The sequence below is a fragment of the Bufo gargarizans genome, chromosome 6 (assembly GCF_014858855.1).
Source record: "Bufo gargarizans isolate SCDJY-AF-19 chromosome 6, ASM1485885v1, whole genome shotgun sequence".
Lineage (NCBI taxonomy): Eukaryota > Metazoa > Chordata > Amphibia > Anura > Bufonidae > Bufo > Bufo gargarizans.
The window spans coordinates 61,841,523-61,866,474 of record NC_058085.1 but is presented as its reverse complement, the minus strand read 5'-3'; the positions used below and the strand labels follow the sequence as shown (position 1 = coordinate 61,866,474).

Here is a 24,952-nt window from a genome sequence, read left to right as displayed (position 1 = left end):
TGAGAAAACAGCTGGTCCCAGAGAGACCCATGCCTATTGATATGCTATAAATGTCCAACTGGGGCAACCCCTTTAAGATCACAAATATCACGCTGCCAGTCACACCTAACGATGGTAAATGTGATGCCATAGCAGTCCAGCAGGTTTGGATTTTTGCCAACTGTCGGGTCACAATGCTACCAAATTCCTTATCATTAGGTGCGATCTAGGACTGCGCAGAGCGAGCTTATGCCGCACGTGTAGCACTTACCTATTTGATTCACTTTTAACGGATCAGTTTTTTTGTTTGCCATACATAATGGCTGTTTTCTGAATGGACCTGTATTTTCATGTTTGTATTAATCAGATTTTTTAGGACTTTTCCATAAAATAAAAATCCACATACGGTAAATATTTCCAGTGTTACCTTTCTTTATACATAAATGAATTTCTGTTGTCTGTCTATTCTTGATGCACAGCCAAAAGACTAGACCGATCTGCCCCTTAGGGTACTTTCACACTTGAGGCAGAGGATTCCGGATCCGTCAAAACGCATGCAAACTGATGGTGTTTGTCATACGGATCAGGATCCTGATCCGTATGACAAATGCATTGAAATGCCGGATCCGTCTCTCCGGTGTCATCTGGAAAAATCGGATCCGGCATTTATTTTTTAAAAAATATTTTTTTGCGGCCTGAGCGTGTGCAGACCACAATGCCTTTTCCGTTTTGCCGGAACACTCGGGCCGGATCTGGCAATAATGCAGGTCAATGGGAAAAAAATGCCGGTTTTGGAATTTTGGACGGAGATAAAACCGCAGCATGCTGCGGTTTTTATCTCTGTCCTGAAAAGTCAAAAAGACTGAACTGAAGACATCCTGATACATCCTGAACAGATTGCTCTCCATTCAGAATGCATTAGGATAAAACTGATCAGTTCTTTTCCGGTATAGAGCCCCTAGGACGGAACTCAATGCCGGAAAAGAATAACGCTAGTGTGAAAGTACCCTTATTTGGCATGTTATAGACTGGGTCTCAACTCTCTAGGACCTACTGTTCTTGAGATATTTGCAAGAACGGTCCTACATTCTTTGACGTACACGCTGTCACATGACCCCTATTGGCCAATAGATGCTCACAGATCCTTCAGTTTTCGCTTCACTGACAAAGGTTTAGGGCTCATGCACCCGCCCGTACTGCAGTCCACAATATGCAGGCGGCGGCCGTGTGCTCACCGTATTACAGACTCATTCACTTGAATGGGACAGTAATCCGAAAGGCGTAGTGCGGAGGCAAAATTATCCCCTTAGAATTCATGGAATAGAGAAACAAAACATAATGTAAATCTCAGGACCTTCCTCAGCGGAGGCATCTGTGGTGAGGATATGCCATGGAAAGGATTGTATATTATAGGTCCTGAGATCCTATAAAATTCTGTATCACACTAAGCTTTCCAGTAGTTGGTGCAGATCTAGACACTTTGTCTAATTTATGCCATATGGGCTCGCACTCAATAACATTATGAATATATAAATTTTATTAGTGTCTCCATATGAGACAAATCACAATTACAAATACATAGAAAAGAATGGATGATGGAAAATGAGCACACAGAATGACATGGAGCACGACCAATATCTAAGATGGCAGATAAATACACACAATAAATATATAAATATAGCAATAAATGTGCATGTAAACCAAATAGATTATCAGAAATGCATATAAGTAGGCAAAGCTGTACAGGCTGGGTAAGGATATCATGTAAAGTATAACCAAAGTGAACATATACAATGACTAGTGCAGATATGTTAAAATGGATAAATAGCCAAAGCTGAGTAATTCATTATAAAGCCATAAATCAACTACCTGTATAGTGCTCCAGCAACCCCGACGCACGTTTCACGCAAGGCTTCTTCAGAAGAAGGCTTCCCCCTGAAGAAGCCTTGCGTGAAACGTGCGTCGGGGTTGCTGGAGCACTATACAGGTAGTTGATTTATGGCTTTATAATGAATTACTCAGCTTTGGCTATTTATCCATTTTAACATATCTGCACTAGTCATTGTATATGTTCACTTTGGTTATACTTTACATGATATCCTTACCCAGCCTGTACAGCTTTGCCTACTTATATGCATTTCTGATAATCTATTTGGTTTACATGCACATTTATTGCTATATTTATTGTGTGTATTTATCTGCCATCTTAGATATTGGTCGTGCTCCATGTCATTCTGTGTGCTCATTTTCCATCATCCATTCTTTTCTATGTATTTGTAATTGTGATTTGTCTCATATGGAGACACTAATAAAATTTATATATTCATAATGTTATTGAGTGCGAGCCCTATTTTCTCTTTTTTGGTGTTCTACCATACGTGCTGGCTCTGCACGGGTACTCACTTTTGTGAGTCATTTTGGTGTATAATTTATGCCATATGTAGGACTAATAAATCTGACCCATTGTGTGGGGTTTTATAATTTAGTTATTTTCTTTACGCAAAGGGGTCGTCTACATTAGAACAACTTATCCCGTATCCACAGGATGGGAGATGTGTCTAAAGGGCAAGGGTCCAATTGCGAGAATGGGGACCCATGTTGCCCCATTGGAATGGAGAGGCAGACACACATGCCTGTCCGCCGCTCTTTGGGACTGCTGGAGATAGTCAACCGCTGAATGGCGCGGCGGACAGGCATGCGTGTCCATTTAAAAGGAGGGAACATGAGCCCTGTTCTCATGATCGACAAGTGTCAGATCACACACTTACCCTCCCTGTTCTTTGGAAAGGGGCATTGTTGTAACAAGACAATTCCTTTAACCCTTTTCCTGACTATATATGTCCAGGCGGTTGTCCTTCACCTCTGCACCGATGTTTTGACATAAAAAGAAAGCCCTGTCTATCAGAAATTATGTAGGTAATTGAACAACATTATTATTTTTTTTTTATATATAAAGTTATAGCTTTCAAAGATGCATGTACCAAAAATCCGGAAAATGCACCTGGTCAGGGAGAGGGGTAAATGGCCTGGTCTTGAACTGGTGCTGAGGCCACTGAATGGTTGCAGTGGACGGAACATCACTACTATCAAAGTGAATGAGATTGGACAAATCTCGGGTACACATTGCAAATATTTTCCATGGTGAAATTGACCTTCTAGGCAGACTTTGAAATGTGCAGCGTGTCAATCATTTCTGCGGATTTCATCTTCCTCAATATAAAGGATGATATCGGGGCAAAACGTCATCAGCTGTAAGAAAAGGCCGCCTCTTAGGACATGTGACGTCCCATTCCAGTGACTGGGTCCGAGCTGTGATACCAAGTACAGCTGCAATCTAATGGACGGCACTGTGCTTGGTAAGCTGCGAGGAGGCCACGGCGTTCACCAGAGCTTCAGTGAGTGCCATGGCTTCCTCAAACAGCTGGTCGCCAGGGGTGCTGGGAGTCAGACCCCTGCCAATTTCATATTGATGACCTATTCTGAGGTAGGCCATCAACATGGAAATCCGAGAGAACCCGTTCCCGACATGTGACATACTATTACAGAATATGACAGGTCTTTAAAGATGGCGCCCGCTCTGCATGCAGCAGGCACCCGCGGCTATTATCCGCGATCACGGACACTTAATCTCTCAGATACTTTGGTCAAACCTGACCACGGCATCTGAGTGCCCTAGACACCGAAAGCGAATGCTTCCAGTGATACTCCGGCACCCCTGTGCAGCGATCGGAGGAGCCGGAGCTTCTGTGCATAGTGTTGCCTATGGAGCTGTTATCTGTAGCAGAGCTCCATAGAAACACAGTAAAGACATAGCTGGGGGCGTGGCCTGACCTGCATGGCGTGAGGTAGCACAAGTGGCGAGCTCCTCCAGTACCCTGTGATAAATTACTGTTTTATACCCGCTCACCAAATACAGAGTTCTTGTACCTCCAGAACACGTGTGTTGCATACAGCAGTGAGAGGTGTGCGGCGCTGCTGGGAATTGACCGGAACCTCCTTGGCCTGCTGAGCGGGTGAAGTACGGAGTGGCTTCTTGAGAGACCCTCCCGCTGTTGTGAGTAGGCACGCATCTTCTTACCGAGACACTAGCGGCAAGGTCGCGTCCGGCGGTGAACCCTCCAGAGTATGCCGGGAGTCAGTGCTGGGCAAGCAGTGGAGCTGGAGATTTGAGGAGAGACCGGAGACACGTGGCGGGCGCCATCTTGGAGGTGAGAGAGCGGGGCAGAGACCTAGCTCTGCATCGGGAAGGACGGACAGGGCTGCAGGTTCTCAAGTCTCCTGACCTGGTTGGAGCTCGAACCCTCTATCTTTCCCAGTTACAGCAGCAAAGACAACACTTACCTGGCCCTGGGGAAGCTGCTGCATGTCAGTGTATGAGACCAGTGTCCTCTATCACTTCTCTCTATACCGCTGAAAGTCTGCTGACCTAGTACAGCTGTGTAACAGTAAGGCCTCATGCACACGACCGTTGTTTCATTCCGTGTCCGTTGTTCTGTTTTTTGTGATTTTTTTTTTTTTCGTTGAAAACTCGGCTAATGCACAGTTTGTCGTCCGTGGTTCCAGTCCGTCCCAAAAATATAACCTGTCCTATTTTTTTCACGGAAAACTGTTTGCGGACCCATTCAAGTCAATGGGTCCGTGAAAAAAAGCGGAGGCACACAAGATTGTCATCCGCGTCCACGTCCGTTTTTTTCCTATCATTTGCATGGCAAACTTGACTTAGACTTTTTTTTACTTTCCTCTATGTCCGGTGATCCTCCAAAAATAAAGGAAGACACACGGAAACAGAAACGGATCACGGAACAACGGAACCCCATTTTTCAGAACGGAACACAACAACGGTCGTGTGCATGAGGCCTAAGGCTGAATTAAGCTTAGCTGTACACTATTGCATCAGCACATGAGAGCCTGCTTTATATGGGCCGCAAAACCAACACTCCTGCTGCTCAATCCTACATGGATACTGAAAGCCAAACAGAACAAGGGGATATGGATCCTAAAGAGGTGGCTGGTTCTGAAGGCACATCCCAGATAATGAAGGCAATAGCGACGTACCAGGCGACTCTTATTGCCAAGATAGATCATGTTTAATCTGATCTGAGTTGCCTATGGCATGATTTTGATAAAATACGTGAAAGAACCGCCGAAGCGGAGTGCAGATTGGGGGATGAGGAAGATTTGTCTCGAGCTGGAGAGGCTGATACCAGACAACTACAGCAGCAAGTTAAGATGCTGCAGGCCAGGGCCGAAGACGCAGAAAACAGAAGTAGAAGGAATAATGTGCGTATATTAGACTTGCCTGAAAGGGCTGAGGCGGACACTCCTGAATTTTTTGCTGAACAGCTGATAAGAGACGTTCTACAACCTGTGAATCTCTCCACCTGTTTCGTCATTGAAAGGGCTCATAGGGTCCTGACAAAACCGCTCCCTGCGGGTGCCCCTGCAAGACCATTCATCATGAAAGTCCTAGACTACAGGGACAGAGACGCTATCCTGTTAGCTCGGCAGAAAGGCACAGTTACGTATGAGAATGTCCGATTATCCTTTTATCCAGATTTTACCTCAAGTTCAAAAAAGGAGGCGGCAATTTAATGAAGTTCGGGCGCGTCTGCGAGATCTACACATTAAGTATGCCATGATGTATCCTTCTAGACTTCGAGTTCAAGATGGAGAGACTGTACGTTTCTTCGAATCCCCTGAAGCAGCAGCAGATTGGATTGACAAGCTGCCAGGCCGTGCCGTTGAACTGAGAGAGATCTATATGAGCGCACTGATACCTATGTAGGGAGCGGGAGAGTAGGTTACAGGTTATTCTGAACCTGAGAGTTCTTGTTCTACTTGAGGGACTAGGCTCATCCATGTTGGGAAGGATCGGGCAGGGTGGGTGTTTAGGGGAGTTGGGAGCAGTTTATCTGTATTTGTATGTTGTCGTATGTATGTGTGTGAAGGTTTATTCCTTCACGGGTCCGCAGATTACTGATACATTTTTTTGGTGGTGTAATGGCATTAGTTAAGCTGGTATCATGGAACGTTAGGGGCCTCAATGACAAGATCAAAGGTTCATTAGTCTTCAATTATTTGAAGGGATATAACCCTGACATAGTAATTTTGCAAGAAACACATTTAAGTGGCCAGAAAGTTCTAGCCCTTAGGCCTAGTTCACACGACCGTATGACTTTTATTGTTTTTTGCGGTCCGTTTTTCACGGATCCGTTGTTCCGTTTTTAAGTTCCGTTGTGTTTCCGTTTCCTTTCCGTTTTTCCGTTCCGTTTTTCCGTATGGCATATACAGTATACAGTAATTACATAGAAAAAATTGGGCTGGGCATAACATTTTCAATAGATGATTCAGAAAAAACGGAACGGAAACGGAAGACATACGGATGCATTTCCGTATGTGTTCCGTTTTTTTTGCGGACCCATTGACTTGAATGGAGCCACGACCCGTGATTTACGGCCAAATATAGGACAAGCTCTATCTTTCAACGGAACGGAAAAACGGAAATACGGAAACGGAATGCATACGGAACACATTCCGTTTTTTTTGCGGAACCATTGAAATGAATGGTTCCGTATACGGACCGTATACGGAACACAAAAAAACGGCCCGTACACCCGCAAAAAAAACGTTCGTGTGAACTAGGCCTTAGACGGCCATGGGTAGGGTCAGTTCATCATGCAGTGCACTCTAACTATGCACGGGGGGTTTCTGTCCTAATTGCTAAAAGTCTTCCCTTTCAGCTGTTATCTGTTCAAATTGACAACCTTGGTAGATATGTACTCCTGCATACACACATTAGAGGGTTGCAATATCTAATTGTTGGTGTGTATGTACCACCCCCTTTTTATAGGAATATACTAGATCTTATTATGCGTAAGGTAGCTATGTTCCCAGGAATTCCTCTCCTTACTATGGGAGATTTTAATGCCACGTTAGATCCTGTTAAGGATAGGTTGCGGCCGAATGCGTCCCACAATAGGGCACTTGCAAATTGGGCGGAAGCAAATTGTCTTGTGGAAGCGTGTCGGCAACTTCATCCCGCTCTTCTACAGTACTTGTGTTGCTCGGCCTCTACTGGATCTATGTCTAGCCTAGACTTAGTTTTTATAACCACATGTATATTACCATATCTTAAGAATAGTGATTACTTGCCATGGGGGCTTTCCGATCATGCTCCCCTTTTATTGGTTTTATCACAGCCTACTAGGTGGTGGCGATTGAACCCGATGTGGCTTGATGTTCTTCCGGTGATGGCTAGTAACTATGACAATATGGTACAATATTGGACGAATAATGAGGAGACCGCAGATCCCTTGATAGAGTGGGATGCTTTCAAATCTGTTATGAGAGGGTCACTAATAATTGCTATAGCGACGCATAGAAAGGAACCACGCTCCACGAGGACTAAACTTGAGACAAATCTTTAACAAGGAGCAATAGTACTTAAGAGATCCATATAATGACAATAAAGAGACCTGGTTAGAGGCGCAGCGTAAGTTTTTCCTGCATCTGACGGAATACACCCAAAAGAAGATGTTAGCCAAGAAACATTCGATCTTCTCAGAGGGAGACAAAAATGGTAGGGCTAGCTCACACAGAATCCCCTCAGACGGTAGTTGCGGGAATCATGTCGTAACAGGGGGTATTGGTGAATGAGCCGGAGGAGGTGTGTCGTCAATTTGCTCTTTATTATTCTTCCCTGTATGCTTCTAGGGCTGTCGATGCTACAACAGACATGGATGACTTCCTAGCTAAGATTCGTATTCCCACCCTGACGAGGGGAGATGGGGAGGCGCTAGCGGCAAACATTACTGATGCTGAAATTGAATTAGCTATTAGTTCCCTTTCGGTACGTAAGGCTCCTGGTCCGGATGGCTTCCCGGCTGAGTAGTATAAGCTCAATCCTAAAGAACACAGTACCAGGCTTGGGAAGTTATTTGCCTATGCTTTTGATCGGGGTGTTTTACCCTCCTCCTTCGCTGAAGCCACTATTGTGGTGATCCATAAGCCTGGGAGGCCTCCGGAGAAGTGTAGCTCGTATAGACCCATATCATTGCTAAATCTAGATGCTAAGATATTGGCAAAAGTACTGGCACTACGGTTGCGGGATGTCATCCTCTCTGTTGTAGGGGTGGATCAGTCGGGTTTCATGCCTGGGAGAACCACGGATATTAACTTGAGACTACTATACACCAACTTACAGGTCCAACACGATAACAGGGGTGGGAGAGCCCTAGCGTAGTTAGATAATGAAAAAGCATTTGATTCGGTGGAATGGGGTTTCATGTGGGCCACGCTTCGACGAATGGGGTTTCCACCGAATTTCTTGCGATGACTGAGGATACTCTATAATTCTCCTACTGCCAGGGTAAAGGTCAATGGGTATGTTTCTGACCCCTTCCCCTTAGGGAGAGGCACTAGACAGGATTGTCCGCTTTCCCCCTTACTCTTTGCATTGACAATGGAACCTCTGTCATTACTAATTTCATCTAATTCAGCTATAGAGGGATGGGAAGGGACGGGAATAACGGAGAAACTTTCTTTATATGCAGACGACATGTTAGTATATCTAGCAGACTCTGATAGCTCCTTGTCTGCCCTCCTGGATACAGTAGACGAATTTGGGCGTTTTTCTGGGTTGCGAGTGAACTGGAGTAAGTCCAGTCTCTGCCTGATAGATTACGATAATACCGCCCGGGTATGTAGAAAGTCTAAATTGCAAATAGTAGAACAATTCAAATACTTAAGGGTCGTCATCCATAGAGACTCTACAAAGTTTTACCAGCTGAACATAGTACCTACGATGGCTTATATTGCTAGGAAATTGGAAGCTAGGGAAAATTTGCTAGTGGGACGCATGAACATTATTAAAATGATCCTCTTGCCAAAATTATAATACTTATATAGGGCGGCACCACTGTCTCTACCCAAGGAGCATTTCTCACTGCTGGACAAGATGTTCACCCCCTTTTTGTGGCGTAATCAATCCCCCAGAATAGCAAAAAAAAGACCCTCTAGGCATCTTATGAGCGGGGTGGCTTAGCGTTGCCGAATTTTTCTCTTTATTATGAAGCGGTAGAGTTGAGTTATGTGGGATAGTGGGTCAGAGCAGATGCAAGCAATCCGGCAGTTGTTTTAGAGGCGGCTCTGGTGGGGTCTTATGAAGCTCTCGCAAATTTAGCAGACAGGGGGCCTATGCAGCGCATATGTTCACACCCGTCACGCTGGCAGTGTGGAGTAAGAGCGTGAAGGCACATATAGTGCAGGAGAGTGGGGAGTGCTGGTCACCGTATTTACCCTTATGGAGACACAAGATCCTTCCAGAATTGTTGTCTCTCCCGGATTTTGAGTTCTGGCCTCAGAAGGGCTTGCGATACCTCACTCAGTTATACAAAAAGGGTTTATTCAGGTCATTTATTAGCCTTAAACAAGAATTTCAACTATCCCAACACTTCCAGCTTCGGCATGCCTGTAGTGCCGTCTGATGGAGGCAACAACAAGGCGGACTCATCTAGACAAACCAGTGTCTACCTTGTATCCTGTACTAATGGCGACATTAGATTCCCTGATGGATAGATCCTTCGATAAATGGAGGCGAGATGTGGTAGAATTAGAAGCCCACCACGTGAAGGAACTAAGCCAGACATGGAGATCAACTGTTATTAGTGCCAGGGATCAACTCATACAATTGAAATGGTTGCACAGAGTATATTTCACACCTGGTAGATTATTCAAGATGCGCAGATTAGCCACTCCCCAATGTACACGCTGTGGGTTGGGTGACTGCTACTTCCTTCACATGGTGTGGCAATGCCCGGTTATTAAAAATTTTGGGCACAGATACATATCTATTTACATTCAAAGGTGGGATTTCCGGAGATTTGTATTCTGCAGTCAAGTCTGGTTAATGATATAATCCCCACCGAATATGGTAGAAGACTATATAGGTTGCTTCTTTACTATGCTAGGAAAACCATACTTTTAAACTGGAAAGCCCCAAAAGGTTCCCACTATAAAACATTGGATTCAACTAGTTAACTCAGACCTGGAGCTTTACAAGCTGGTCTTTGAGCAGAGGAATGCTCCTGATCGCTTCCTTAAAATATGGGATCCTTGGATTAATGCACACAGTGACACTTTGATGAGATTTTGTTTTCTGTGCTGACCCGTGGAGGAATGGAGTGTTTGGTTGTATGGTTGTTGGTGTGAGTGTGATCCGGCCCACTGTGCTTACAATTATGGTTCGCTAGTGAGTGGACTTAAGGCAGGAATCTCCTGTAGTACATTTTGTTCTGGGACATGACCTGTGCTTGGTGGCGACCATTAAGATATTTTTTACAGTATGTAACTGTGTATTGTATAACTTGTAAGTCATTTTTTTTTTCCGAAAAACCAATAAACAGATACTAATAAAAAAAAAATAGTCTCCAAAGCTAGTGCATATGTGGTATCGCCAGATTTATACCGACTTGGAAAATGAAGATCACAAGTCAGTTTTAAACACATAACGAACGTCGTACAAAAAAACAACGTAAACTGTGGCGAATTAGCCTCCCCCCCTCCCAAATCCACCACCATTGGAATTTTTTCCCACTATGCCATATTCTATGGTGGCATTGGAAAGTACAACTTATCCTGGAAAAAAATAAGCCATCATATAGCTATGTGAATGGGAAAAAAATAAAAATTAAATGCAAATTTTAAAAGAACTCTGGGGTAGAAGGGGTTCAAAAGATAATGGCCCAGATTTACTAAGCCTGGTGTAAGCTTAGACCGTCTGTCTAGACCAGTGTTTCCCAACCAGTGTGCCTCCAGCTGTTGCAAAACTACAACTCCCAGCATGCCCGGACAGCATTTGGCTGTGCGGGCATGCTGGGAGTTGTAGTTTTGTAACAGCTGGAGGCACACTGGTTGGGAAACACTGGTCTAGACCTGCACCAGATCCATCACAGGGGCTCAGGCTGGATGATGCATGTGGTGCAGGGATGGACACTTTTCTCTGACTCTGTACCAACTATTGTGACACAATTTTGGGGCCCATCCCCTCGTAAAGTATGTTGATGAAAATGCGCCAAATTGAGACACCTTTTAGACAGGTTTTTGCCGCAGACACATTAGTAAATCTGGGACGTTATAACCTGGCAACTGCTTGAAAACCACAGGAGAAAATAGACAGGGTGTTATTTTATTATTTGTTCGTAGAAATTTGGGATCCATTGGAATCAGAAGGCAGCATTATGGCATTTTTACAAAGAAATGTCACACTATCACATCACGATTACTAGTAAAGCCATCGAGAGCGGTTTGGTTACAAGCACATCATTCAGAAAACTATCTGGAGAACCTGAGCTGTAAATGAACTGGAATGGAGAATGGGCAGTTGGCAGTCGAATCCATTTTTCACAAAATCGGAGAAATGCCTAAATCCATATAAAAATATAGAGGGTCATTCTGTACGTGATATGTACACACAAGGTTTGGTACCAATTCTATACGTGATATGTACACACACAAGGTGACAGCTTGGTACCAATCCCTAGAAAGGCCGTAGAAATGTTGCAGGACAACCAACTCTCCCCTCCACCTTAAAACAGACTTACAGTATCCCCCACACCAGGTGTAACGGACATCCTCTTTAAGACATCAGATGAACGGAATTGGTAAAGTCTTATTAAATATATATAAAAAAAAGTTAAAACAGCATGGAGGAGCCCCCCAGACTGTAAACACCCTCAGGAAGGAATAACCCTTTTCTTCATAAATGTCTTTAGCCGTTACTGTCGAGAAGCAAGCCGGAGGACACTCTCCAGTATTTGGGAGCTCCTCAGAGTTCTCACGGTGTCGTCATACACTGCGTTGACGCTGGCGCACATGCTCTGACTCTGCAGCTGAGTGTAGCGGCACGCTACCATACTTGCCAGGAGCGTGATGAAGACAAACAGGATCACCCGCATCACCACACCCAGCCAGGAGCTCCGCCGTGGTTTTTGTTTCTGTGCAGGCTTATTAGAGATTTCTGTAAAGAGAATAAAATGGGATTGGGTTAAAAGAATGTCGTGGACCAGACATCATCTCTACCAACTGTGTTGACGCGTACAGATGATCTAAAGCAGTGTTCCTCAACTCCAGTCCTCAGGGTCCACCTACCGGTCAGGTTTTTAGGGTTTCTCTAGTATTGAGCAGGTGATATAATTAGTGTCAATGCCTTAGGACTTACCACAGGTGTTCATTCTGTGGGGTATTCTGACTGGAGTTGGGGAACTCTGATCTAAAAGGACAGTGGAGCTGCAGTGACTGGTTACCCACCAGAGGAACACACACTAGAGGCCCCAGTGAGTGGGTGACAGGTCTAGATGGACACCCAAAAAAATTGGGACACGTGAATTTATCACTGTTCTCTCATTCTATTTTTATATCAGCCACCTCACCAGCTTAGGTGTCCATTCCCCGCCTCTAGATAAAACTCTGTGCAGGGCTGTGTAGGGACCCAAGCTTAGGGTGAGGTTCCGGGCAGCGCAAGGACCCCGTGTTAGGAGGTCATTAGGGTCCACCAGGTCAAGTAGGGCATAACAGGGACAGTCTATTTTTAGGCTTCCCTGACAACGATTATGTCCACCCTGGTATCCGTCCTTCTCTCAATAAAAAAATCTGGCCTAACATCTGCGGCCGGGTGAACAGAACTGACCCTGTATTTTACTGGTAAGACCTTTCCATGTTTTTGGTCATAAGGTACTTTATTATTTGACAGGGTATGGATACATGAGACACAGACATCTGCTTCTTACCAAGTGCGTGATTCTGTTTGAGTACTATTGCACACACGCTAGGTTTTGTCTCCGTTTTCAATTTTGGTGTCCAGCTAGACCTGGCACCCACTCACTGGGGCCCTCTAGTGTGTGATTTAATGATTACACGTGGATCACGAGATCTAGCTGTTATATGTTTGTAAGGGGCCTTTATCTCAGTTTGAGGCCTCATGCACACAACCGTGGTGTGTTTAGCGGTCCGCAAATCGCGCATCCACAAAACACGGATGGAGTTTGTGCGCATTCCGCAATTTGCGGAAAGGCACGGACAGCCTTTAATATAAATGCCTATTCTTGTCCGCAAATAGGCCACGGAATGGAGCAATGGACGCGGACAGCACATGGAGTGCTGTCTGCATCTTTTGCGGCCCCATTGAAGTAAATGGGTCCGCATCCGAGCCGCCAAAACGGCAGCTTGGATGCGGACCAAAACAACGGCCGTGTGCATGAGGCCTAAAGGTTATGTTTTAGTACGTTACTGCCCCTTTTTGGATTTTCCACCAGAGGAACAGTACTCGTACTACCCACACTATCTACTGGAACATCTATGGCGACTCCACTACACCATTCAGTTCACCACCATGTTTCTGTATATCGGCACGGTGAGAGCCTGGGGCATTTTACACCTAAGGTTTATCGTGTTTCGGTTGGTAAAGTGCATCTCCTCATTAGTTACAGCAGTTAATCTACCCATGCACAGTCACTAGAATGATCATTCACCTGACAGAAATGTCTCCAGACTACCCCATACACGTACGCGTTCGGCTCTGCAGAACATGTCTGTGTATGCTATGGGGAGGGCAGAGAAAGCTGCTGCCAGACAGTTCTTGCAGCAGCTTATCTCAGAGGACAAAAGCATAGAGCGAAAATATTTATTTCGCCCGAGCGCCCCAGACACATTAATGTGTCAGCCGACAAAGGTGTACGGCCAGTTTAGTGTTGGGCGAGAGATAGATATATATATAGCCTCATCTAAGCAACATTTTAATGGCATCATAGGGGCAGTTGGAAAGCACTGACTGCTTCTAAAACAGGCGCCTATACACTCCATGAGGGATCATGCACACAAACGGATTTTCTTTCCGTGTCAGTTAAATTTTTTTGCAGAACTTCATTTCAATACGTTTCTGTATGTCCCTTCCACTAAATATTAGAACATGTCCTATTATTTTCTGCATCACGGACAAGGATAGGACTGTTCTATTAGGGGACAACTGTTCCATTCCGCAAAATCATACGGTGCGTGTGCATGAGCCCTACAGCAGTGGCCTCATCCGAGCATGTGCCGTTTGGTGAGCCTTATGAACTACACATCCCCAATGCGCTAGGCTAACAGTAGATGCTGAAGTCTCCCCAGCTTGTGACAAGAAAGTGGCGACATATGGAAGAAGCGCACTGGAGTGTATACCGCCCTCCCACTCCCGTTTCCTCAGCAGTGGTGTATGAGAAGCTCAGTAAAGTACGACTGGGCATTGTGTTTAGTCCGTGTGCTCCTTGGATTGAGGCTCTACTGGGGGGGGTTTAGCTGGGACTTGTAGTTTCACTGAAGAGGATTCTCTTTGTCAGGCTGCAGAGGGAGTGCGCTGTGGTGCAGCACTAGCTGTTGTAGTTGCTACGGAGCCCATATATAGAATAGTGGTGCTATATGCTGTGGTGTGGCATAAATACATGATATACTGATGTGCAACCACTATCCCACCAGTTACTTCCCAGTATAGAGCACATAGATGTACTAGACCCAAGGGGAAAACACAGGTCATGAGTCCCATGGAGAGTATAAGCCCCCCATACAGTACAACGCCTCCTTGTGGCCCCCCATACAGTACAACGCTTCCTTGTTGGATGGGTATTTATAGTGATATATATGGTTATCGTGATAAATTTCTTAACATAGTTATCGTGGAAATATTTTTTTTTATATCGCCCAACCCTAGGCCAGCTTTAGCCCTGTGATCAGGGATTGTGCCATGGGGCACCTGACTGCTCATTTTGCTGACTCCTTTCTCTTTGTTCCCTATACATGTGCATTCTCAGCTTGGTGTGAGTTAATGTGTTCTCAATGAGGAGAGGGGAATATACTGCACATAGTGAAATTCTGTCTGATCATTCTTTTCCTTAGTATCAGGGGAAAGTAAAGACACCTCCATGTAGATTAGATGTTCGGGCCAGTCCTGCCAAAACCAGCAGCTGGAGCCAAAATTCATTTAATGTGTATTCACCAGCTTAATCATTAGTGGTCAATCTATTCATGCATTTCTGGGAGGAATAACAGGAAATTATATAAAAAGATTCCACAGAATTGCAATTTTGGGGGACCAGCTAACATTCATTTGGCATATGTCAGGGGAAATGAGAATGAGGCACCACGATCCTTTGTTTTCAGTGAAGATCAGCCGCTCCCAGATGGGTTGGCAGCAGCTTACCCTATGTTCACATCTGCGTTGTGGAATCCGGCAGAGGAACAGCCTGCTGACGTTCTCCGTATCAGCATAGCCAGATAATGCCACAAACCACCAGATCCCCACTGACCACAATGGGATCCGGCAAGACTGTGTCCGCTTTCCGCCAGACAAAAAGTTGTGCATGCAGGACTTTTTTTTTCCGTCCCAAAGCAGTCATTTATGCTGGAAAGCTGCTGCATCCCCTTCTGTTACAGTCAATAGGGGTTCTGGTGGTTGGCAGCATTATCTCGTTATGCAGGATACGGTGTACGGCAGCAGGCTGATCCTCTGCCGGATTTCCTAACGCAGATGTGAACATAGCCTTCCTCAACTCTCCACAAGCACAAGCTGCTGAATCTAGCGTGCACACATATGGGGGAGCTCTTGGAAGTGTATGGCCAGTTTTACACTGTAACTACTACTGAAAGGCCTCATGCACACGATCGTTGTGTGTTTTGCGGTCTGTAAAACACGGATGGCCGTTGATATAACTGCATATTCTTGTCTGCAAAACGGACAAGAATAGGACAGGTTATATATTTTTTGCGGACCACAGAACAGAGCAACGGATGCGGACAGCACACAGAGTGGTGTCCACACCTTTTGCGGACCCATTAAAGTGAATGGGTCCGCATCCAAGCCGCAAAAACTGCGGCTCGGATGCAGACCAAAACATGTGCATGAGGCCAAAGGCAGAATCTGTGCGCCCTGTAATAAAGAATGGCGACTGGTGGTTGTCAGACTCACTGTGATTGTGAGACTGTGCAGGTTCTTTCTTCTTCTTCTTCTCCTTCTCTTTCTCTTGCTGAGCTGCCTGCTGAGCATCATAGTCCCTCTTCTTGCGGGCTTTCTGCTGAGCTTTCTGTTTGCGCTTTTGCTCCCGTTCCTTCTCCTCCTTCTTCTTCTGCTCGGCCTCACGTTTCTGCTTCAGAACTACAATAAATGGCACATTTACCCCTGCAAACACTGCTCAGACCGGACAACCATTCCCTCATTCAGCCTTCTGAACAAACCTTGCTCCTGCTGAAGTTTGCGCTGCAATTCCTGTTCCTTTTGTGCCTGAATGACTTGCATATACTCCAAAACCTGCAAAAAAAAACATTGAAAGGTCCACGTCTAGCACACAGATTCTGTTCTTGTCAAATATCCACGTAAACCCAAGTACACACTCACTTAGGAGGAGATTTAGTGATGGAATATTGCTAGGCAATCACTATATGATCCGGGGTGGTGGGATCTGACCTACCAATTGTGAGAATGAAGGGTACAGGGCTGGTATAGCACTGCATCCTCTTCCCTGCACAGTGAGGCCCTCAGCTACCCCGCTATGCAGGCCCCGTTCCCCTGAAGCTGTGTCATTAAAGGGGGTTGTCCCACGAAAAATACTGTAGTTTTTAAACCAGCACCTGCTTCTGAATACTTTTGTAATGGCATATAATTATAATTTAGCATAGCCAGCGAGTTATTCAAAAAAAGGTATCTGTATAGCGCCACCTGATGCCGTTTCTCTTTTCTTTGAGCTGCTCACAGGATACAGAACATGCAGTTGCTCGATGAAGCTCCTGCCCCTGGGTCCCCCACATGAATGGACATGCTGCTGCTCCTGCCATTCTCTATTCGATTGCCAGAGCCAAGCGCTGTACTCCATTATCTCCAGCAGTCCCATAGAGAATGCATCGAACGGCATTGGTCAATCAGGGTAATGGGACCCTTGTGATCAGTAGGGGTCTCAATCAGATCCTTATCCCCCATCCCATAGATGGGGATAAATTAATAACTTGGCACAACTCCTTTAAGTAAAAGCTATAAACCATCTCACTATTGAGAACCGCATCTTCCTCAGTGGGGAAAGTAACCCATCATCTATCTACACCGCGCTGTGAAGAGGAGCGTCATACTCACCCTTTGCGCAGACTCTTTACACTGCTTTTCATCCAGGCAGTCTCCAGCTACTTTGGCCAGGGCAGGGTTCAGGGGATTGTCTTTCAAGTCCAACCATTTCAAGCTCTATGTGAGAATAAGACACCATCAGATTATCACGGGATCTCAATCATCTCCAGTTTTTGCATGTGCTAGGTCACACATTTCGAGATCAGTGTCTGGTCTTTACCTTGAGCTGAGCGAAGCTGACCGGCAGGGCTTTTAAACGGTTCTGGAGCAGATCGAGATGCTGTAGGTTCACCAGTCTGCCAATATCAGTCGGAAGCTGGAGCAACTGATTCTTACTGAGATCCAGCCTCACAATGTGAGTGAGAGAGCAGAAGTCACTCTGGAAAGGCAAGAGATATTAATGCACCCTGCCATTTTACTGCTTTTTCTTAGTTCCGCTCACATACGGTTTAGTAGGAAGACATATCGTCCTCAGTCCCACAAAGGAACTTCTCACCATGCTGTATCTTACCGGTATTGTGGTCAGCTTGTTGCAAGAAAGATCCAGCACAGTCGCCTTGGGAATCGCGGCCTGAAAGAAGAACAGAGAAAAATGGATTAAAGGGGTTTTCCAGAAGCTCAATATAGATGGACTATCCTCAGCATAGGTAATCAATATCCAATTGGTGGGGGTTCGTCTCCCGGCTTCCCCGCTCTTTGGAGAGGCTGCGGCCCTACCGTAAGCGCTGCAGCATCTTCCTAGGCCAGTGATGTCACATTCATCGGTCACACGGCCCATTTGCAACTCTTCAAATGTAAGTTGTATTCAAATGCAATACCAAGCCCAGCCACTATATAATGTACGGCGCTGTGTTTGGTATGCTCCGAGGAGGCTGCAGCACTTACCAGAACACCATGGCCTCTTCAAACTGCTGGTCTGCGCAGGTGCTGACTTGTCGGACCCCACTGATCCGATTTTGACAACCTATCCTCAGCCGTCTATGATCTTCCCCATTGTGTGCCACTACACACAAAATTCTTTATAGCCACCTATACTTTGTATTTAACTAGGACATCTAAAAATGATTAGTTCCACTTCAATGAGGCCACACACATGAGCTGCTGCTCAATTCATCTCATCTGCTTCTCTTGGGAAGTCCAATATAGTTAAATGGAACAGCAACGCGCGTCCTGGTCTGTCGCTCCATTCATGCCAAGGATTCTGGTGCCCAGTTCTCGTAATTGGTGGAGGTCTTACCATGAGAATGGGCTCCCTGTAGACACGGTCTTATGATGGGATAACCCCCTTTAAAGCAGTGCCCCTTTCCTTGTCTCCAGTAGTCATAGCAGGCGATCCGATCCCCAGCATCAACAGTATTCACAGCCTTCTTACCCCAGTAGTCGCAGCAAAGCCTCCTCCATCTCAACAGTCAAAGCAAAGCCCACCCTCCCCCCATGTAGATACAGCAGAAATGCATGAAGCAAAACCTGATCATAGTGGCTGATTTTTCTAGTCCTCGTGGTGACTAGGTTTCATACAGTCCTGGTTTCACACAATGGCCTAGAGTTACTAATTCTGTAGACGGCTGTCTGGGCCTGCACCACATTTATCACAGGGGCTCAGGCTGGAGGAGACATCTGGTGCAGGGATGGACTCTTTTCTCTGACTCTATACCCACTACTGGTTGGCTTACTTTCAGACAGAATTGTGGCGCTATATGGTGCATCTTAAAGCGAACCTTTCACCTCATTTTCACTTTTTAAACTATCAACAGTACGTTATAGATTACCTTTAGTGTGTTGTTATCCATGTTAGGTGCGCTTTCCTGCGCTCTTTATTCATCCAGAAATCGGCTTATAAAGTTCAAATTTTGTGCTGTAACAGTCAAGCAACAAGTCAAGGGGGTAGCCCGTTCCTCTCCTCTGGCCGTACCGCCCCTGCCCTAACGCCGCCTCTATGCCATGTAATTGACAGCAGGCTCACTCGCAGGGACGGCGCTTCTGAATCCTGCGCATGTGCCGTCCTCCTCATTCGCCGCTCGCTCCCGTCTTTCTTGCGGACACAAGCGCCGTACGTGGTTCCTGCCTGCTTCTCTACCTCCCGTGCGCGCGCTCCACTATGAAGATAGTGGAGCGCGCGCACGGGAGGTAGAGAAGAGAAGCAGGCAGGAACCACGTACGGCGCATGCGCTATTCTCTTACATGGTTGCGCTTGTGTCCGCAAGAAAGACGGGAGCGAGCGGCGAATGAGGACGGCGCATGCGCAGGATTCAGAAGCGCCGTCCCTGCGAGTGAGCCTGCTGTCAATTACATGGCATAGAGGCGGCGTTAGGGCAGGGGCGGTACGGCCAGAGGAGAGGAAAGGGCTACCCCCTTGACTTGTTGCTTGACTGTTACAGCACAAAATTTGAACTTTATAAGCCGATTTCTGGATGAATAAAGAGCGCAGGAAAGCGCACCTAACATGGATAACACCACACTAAAGGCAATCTATAACGTACTGTTGATAGTTTAAAAAGTGAAAATGAGGTGAAAGGTTCGCTTTAAGCCTCGCCCCCATGCCAGAAAAGAGTTTACAAACCCTAGATGCGCCAATTTTATTTTATTTTTGACAGACTGTTAGCAAGTGTTTTTTGGAAAAAGGCTGGTGCAGTTTTATAACCAACCAAATCTATAAGTCGATCCTGCAAGAAGTTACTTTATGTTCAGTTCAAAAATTGCGTTGGCATTTTATTTTTTAAACCCTGCCCGTGAGACCATCCTTACTGTCATCAGGTAAAAGTTTTAAATGAACTTTAATCAGCTGCTTTAACAGTATCAGCTGGGAGCTACAATGTGTTACTGTACATGGCGTGTTCACGGGTGGTTATATCTAGTAGCGATGAGCGAGGAGAGCTTCAGATCCCAGATCCAAAGTTTCTTCGTTCAAAGATTCGGATTAATGCTGAGATCCACCTCCGATGAGGCACAGTCAGTTATCAGCGAAGTCCTGCGAGACTTTGTTGTATAACTTCCGCTACCAACCAAAGCCAAGTTCGGATCAAAGTTTTAAAATGTTTTTTCTACTTTCAAACACCGAAGTTATTTAACAAAGTTTTGAGTGAAGCAACTTTGGATCTAGGGTCTGAAGCTTGCTTCGCTCATCAATAATATCTAGCTATAGCTTCCTATTCACATATAGGTACAAACACATGCACTCACCATGACGCACTGGGTCTGACCAGGGAGCAAGTCATAGTGCAGCTGCAATCTCCAGTACATATCTATGACCGATCCTCAGGATAGGTCATCAATATCTGGTCGGTGGGCTCCGACTCCCGGGACCCCTGTCGATCAGCTAGTTTGAAGAGCACTACTCCCTTTTCAGGATTACACTGTGCGTCGCCTCAAAGGCGTAGTGGAATTAAACTTACTCACTCCATTCATTTGAGTGAAATAATCACTTGACAATCCTGAGGATAGGTCATCCATATTACTGGCTGGACAACCCCTTTAATGCCCAGATTCCCCTCCTAAGGCCCCTTGCAGTCGAGCGTTCCTCCCGCAGCTAGTCCGCATCGCAACACCCGGCCTGACCTCCCAGCGCTGATGGGATTCACATAGCATTATATTGATTTATGATGTTATGTAACCCTTACAGTTCTGGAATGTATTGGATAACACTGACATAATGCTGCCAGTGTTATCCAATACATTACAGAACTGTGAGGGTTACATAACATCATAAATCAATATAATGCTATGTGCATCCCATCAGTGCTGGGAAGTCAGGCCGGGTGCTGCGATGCGGACTAGCTGCGGGAGGAACGCTCGTCTGCAAGGGGCCTAAACATGTGCCGTGTCAGGACTGTAATCTCCCGGATCAGACTTTGCACCCATCGTGTTACAGGGAGCCGGGCATATTTACTAGTAATAGTATAAAAGATCATTGCCTAGCTAATGATTATAGGTTTAGCACCAGGAGTGCCGGTGGGACCCCATGGCGTTAGTTCCTCGGTAGTCTCACACGTCCAGAAGTCACTAACTTACCAGCTCCTTCACCGGTATTTCGCTCAGATCACTGAGACTTAAATCCAGTTCATTCCCATCTAGTTTCTCTCTCAGGTTTCCGGCTTTTCCAGCAGCTCGTGACATCTTCCTATAAAAGAGGAGATTTAGACATCACATAACTAAACTATTCTCCATTAGAACTTTCTGCCTTCCCACCAGCATCAGAGCCGGGTTCATGTAGGCCCGACACTGGGCATCTGCTACTAATCCCATAATGCACCAGTTACTGCTGGTCAGTGTGTGGTACCTACTGCTGACCTATCAGGGGGATCACGTTCCTCCTTGGAGGACTTGTCACAACTATGTATTACATCAGGGATGGCCAACCTGCGGCTCTCCAGCTGCTGCAAAACTACAACCCCAGCATGCCCAGTCTGCCTAATGCAAGGCATGGTGGGAGTTGTAGCTTTACAACAGCTGGAGAGCCGCAGGTTGGCCAGCCCTGTACTACATGGTCACCTATTCGTTTTAATATGACAGATTCCCTGCAATAAAATGTATGCCCCCCCCGCCGGTCGACTGGGTGGCATTGATCTGAGGTGGGTTTATATGGAATGTACCATTAAGACTACTTAAGAGTCTGATTGGTGGGGGTCAGATCTCAGGGGTTGCCGCTGATCACGAGAATGGGACCTCATGCGCTCCATTTGAATAGAAAGGCAGTCACATGCCAGTCTGCCACTCCATTCAAACAGGGAACACGAGCCCTCATTCTCCTGATTGGCAGAGGCCCCAGCGGTCAGACCACCACCAATTAGACACTTATCTATCCTGTCGGTGGGGAATGAGTTTTATCAATGGTACAACCCCCTTTAAAGGGCACCTGTCAGCAGATTTGTACCCCGACCTGTTACATGTGCGCTTGGCAGCTGAAGGCATCTGTGTTGGTCCCATGTTCATATGTGCCCGCAGTGCTGAGAAAAATGATGTTTTAATATATGCAAATGAGCCTCTAGGAGCAACGGGGGCGTTACCATTACACCTAGAGGGTCGGCTCTCTCTGCAACTGCCGTGCCCTCTGCACTTTGATTGACAGGGTCAGGCAGTGAAAACGTCATCACCCTGTCAATGTGCAGAGGGCTCAGCAGTTGCAGAGAGAGCTGAGCCTCTAGGTGCAATGGCAACACTCCCGTTGCTCCCAGAGGCTCATTTGCATATATTAAACCATCATTTTTCTTAGCAATGAGGACACATATGAACATGAGACCAACACAGATGCCTTCAGCTGCCAAGCGCACATGTCTAAGGGTGCATTCACACGATCGTATGTATTTTGCAGTCCACAAAACGCCGTCTGTGTGACGTCCATGCTCCATCCGTTTTATGGTGTGCACCCATTGTAACAATTCCTATTCTTGTCCACAAAACGGACAAGAACAGGACACGTCCTATCTTTTTTGCGGAGCCATGGAACAGACATACGGATGCGGAGAGCGCATGGTGTGTTGTCCGCATTTATTTTGTGGCCCCATTACAATGAACGGGTTTCTGATCTGTCTTTTTTGGACACGCAGTCATGTGCACGGGGCCTAATGCACATTACATGGTCGGCCAACATTAATCTAATGTGTATGGCCACCTTTATTTAGATGTGACAATCCCTATAAATCCCTGTAGGGTGGGGCTCCCCGCCAATCAGACACTTATCTATCCTTTAAAGAGGTTGTCTGGGTTCAGAGCTGAACCCGGACACATCCCCTTCTTCCCCCACTCAGCCCCCTATATGAGCATTTCATGCTCCGATGCTCTCCCTTGCCCTGCACTGAATTGCACGGGGCATGGGCTTTTTCATTAGATCCGGTGACGTATCGGGTCTCTGCTAGGTGGAGGCTTCCGCCTAGCAGTGTTGCCGGTGATGTCTCCGGCACTAATGGGCGGGCTTTAGCGCTGCCCTAGCCTGTAAAACAGGTTAGGGCAGCGCTAAAGACCGCCTATCAGTGCTGGAGACGTCACCGGCAACACTGCTAGGCGGAAGCCTCTGCCTAGCAGTGTAAACAATATAAATAAACAGCCCTTGCCCTGCGCGATCCAGCACAGGAGCATGAAATGCTCATATCAGGGGGGCTGGAGGGGTGAAAAAGGGGATGTGTCAGGTTCAGCTTTGAACCTGGACAACCCCTTTAAAAGGGTTATTCCCATGTTGGATATATATCGCTAAGATATGCCCCTGATGTCTGCATACTTGGAACAGAGCCCGGAGAGCACACTGCGCATGCGTCCTCCATTCATTTCTATGGAAGTGCTGAAAATAGAGTGGCATGCTCAGCTATTTTCAGAAGTCCCATTGAAATGAATAGGAAGAGCACCCCACACATGCGCACCCCACACATGCGCGGCCGCCGCCCCATTCACTTCTATGGGGCGGAAGGAAATAGCTGAGCAAGCGCTCGGCTATTTTCGGCAGTCCCATCGAAATGAATGAAGGGTGGCCGTGCATGCACGATGTGCCCTCCTGCACTTTGCGGGCTCCGTTCCAGGTATACATGCAGGTCCCAGAGGTGGGACCCACACTTATCAGACAATGGGGGCATATCCTAGCGGATAGTCCAACATGGGAACACTCCTTTAAGTGGCAGAAATGCTGCAGATTTTACCCTTTCGGTATATTGCGCAAAATCCGCATGTGGATTTTGGAAGGGGAGCCATGGCGCAATTTTTCCACCACAGGTTCTTAAAGGGCTTTATCATATCAACTGAGATCATGCCACCACCCCTGACACCTCACTGTGTGTGTGCCCCTTTAAACCCCTCTCCTCTATAAGGTGCAGGCGCTGTTGTGCCCACAGCTCTCTCCCTTCCCACCCATTCATCCACTCACGGTTTCTCTTGCGTTGGACACGACACCAGTTCACACTCGACCCTCTCTGTGCAGATCTGCAGCCGCTTCCTGATCCACGTCACGTCTAATCTGTCCAAACCAACGAGACGGGCCCGGGACAAACAGTCCCGTTGAGGGGGGAGGAGAGCGCTCCAAAGGCAGAGTCCGCCACCTGCTGGTCGGAGGGTATATTGCATCGCGATGATTCCAGCCTCTGGAAGTGCTCTGGGTTGGTGGAAAGTGAGAGCTCCCGTGTCTTGAGATGAAGGAAATCTCACATGAAGTCATCAGTTTAACATAAGACTAGCATATTTTTTGCTGGCTGCTTACTGCACTGGTGTGTTATACATGTGTTATAGCTGCTCTTGTATTCCTGTCCATAGGCCTTACATGGACATCAGGATTGCCGTGTGCACTCAGTAGTTGCTGGTTTAGTGACAATTAAAACATTAATAACCCTTTAGGGACCAGCTTGTTTTGGGAAGACAGAACCTGGAAACCACAGAGGCGCAGCTTCCAGAGAGAGATTTGGTTCTGCTGGGGCAGTATATTGTGCTGCACTGTGGTATTTGGTTCTGCTGGGGCAGTATATTGTGCTGCACTGTGGTATTGGTTCTGCTGGGGCAGTATATTGTGCTGCACTGTAGTATTTGGTTCTGCTGGGGCAGCATATTGTGCTGCACTGTGGTATTGGTTCTGCTGGGGCAGCATATTGTTCTGCACTGTGGTATTGGTTCTGCTGGAGCAGCATATTGTGCTGCACTGTGGTATTGGTTCTGCTGGGGCAGTATATTGTGCTGCACTGTAGTATTTGGTTCTGCTGGGGCAGCATATTGTGCTGCACTGTGGTATTGGTTCTGCTGGGGCAGCATATTGTTCTGCACTGTGGTATTGGTTCTGCTGGAGCAGTATATTGTGCTGCACTGTGGTATGTGGTTCTGCTGGGGCAGTATATTGTGCTGCACTGTGGTATTAGGTTCTGCTGGGGC

At 46.4% G+C, this 24,952-nt stretch overlaps 1 protein-coding gene across 1 annotated transcript; it reads right to left on the bottom strand.

Moving 5' to 3' along the window:
* Positions 1-11,150: 11,150 nt before the first annotated feature.
* On the bottom strand, positions 11,151-24,071 carry LRRC59 (leucine rich repeat containing 59). Its single transcript, XM_044297467.1, has 8 exons — positions 23,964-24,071; positions 21,125-21,233; positions 17,628-17,687; positions 17,337-17,495; positions 17,129-17,233; positions 16,240-16,312; positions 15,974-16,159; positions 11,151-11,995 (listed from the first exon to the last, which is right to left on the bottom strand). Exons 2-8 carry the CDS (start codon positions 21,227-21,229, stop codon positions 11,754-11,756), a joined length of 930 nt encoding a protein of 309 aa, XP_044153402.1. The 5' UTR covers positions 21,230-21,233; positions 23,964-24,071; the 3' UTR covers positions 11,151-11,753.
* Positions 24,072-24,952: the final 881 nt, after the last annotated feature.

Bases quoted from the DNA above. Each gene is read 5' to 3' on its own strand.
- LRRC59 (XM_044297467.1), bottom strand. From the start codon at position 21,229: ATGTCACGAGCTGCTGGAAAAGCCGGAAACCTGAGAGAGAAACTAGAT. The intron at 17,234-17,336 runs GTAAAGACCAGA...ATTCTCACATAG, and splicing joins TCAGCTTCGCTCAGCTCAAG to AGCTTGAAATGGTTGGACTT. The intron at 16,313-17,128 runs GTGAGTATGACG...TTTTTTTTGCAG, and splicing joins GTAAAGAGTCTGCGCAAAGG to GTTTTGGAGTATATGCAAGT.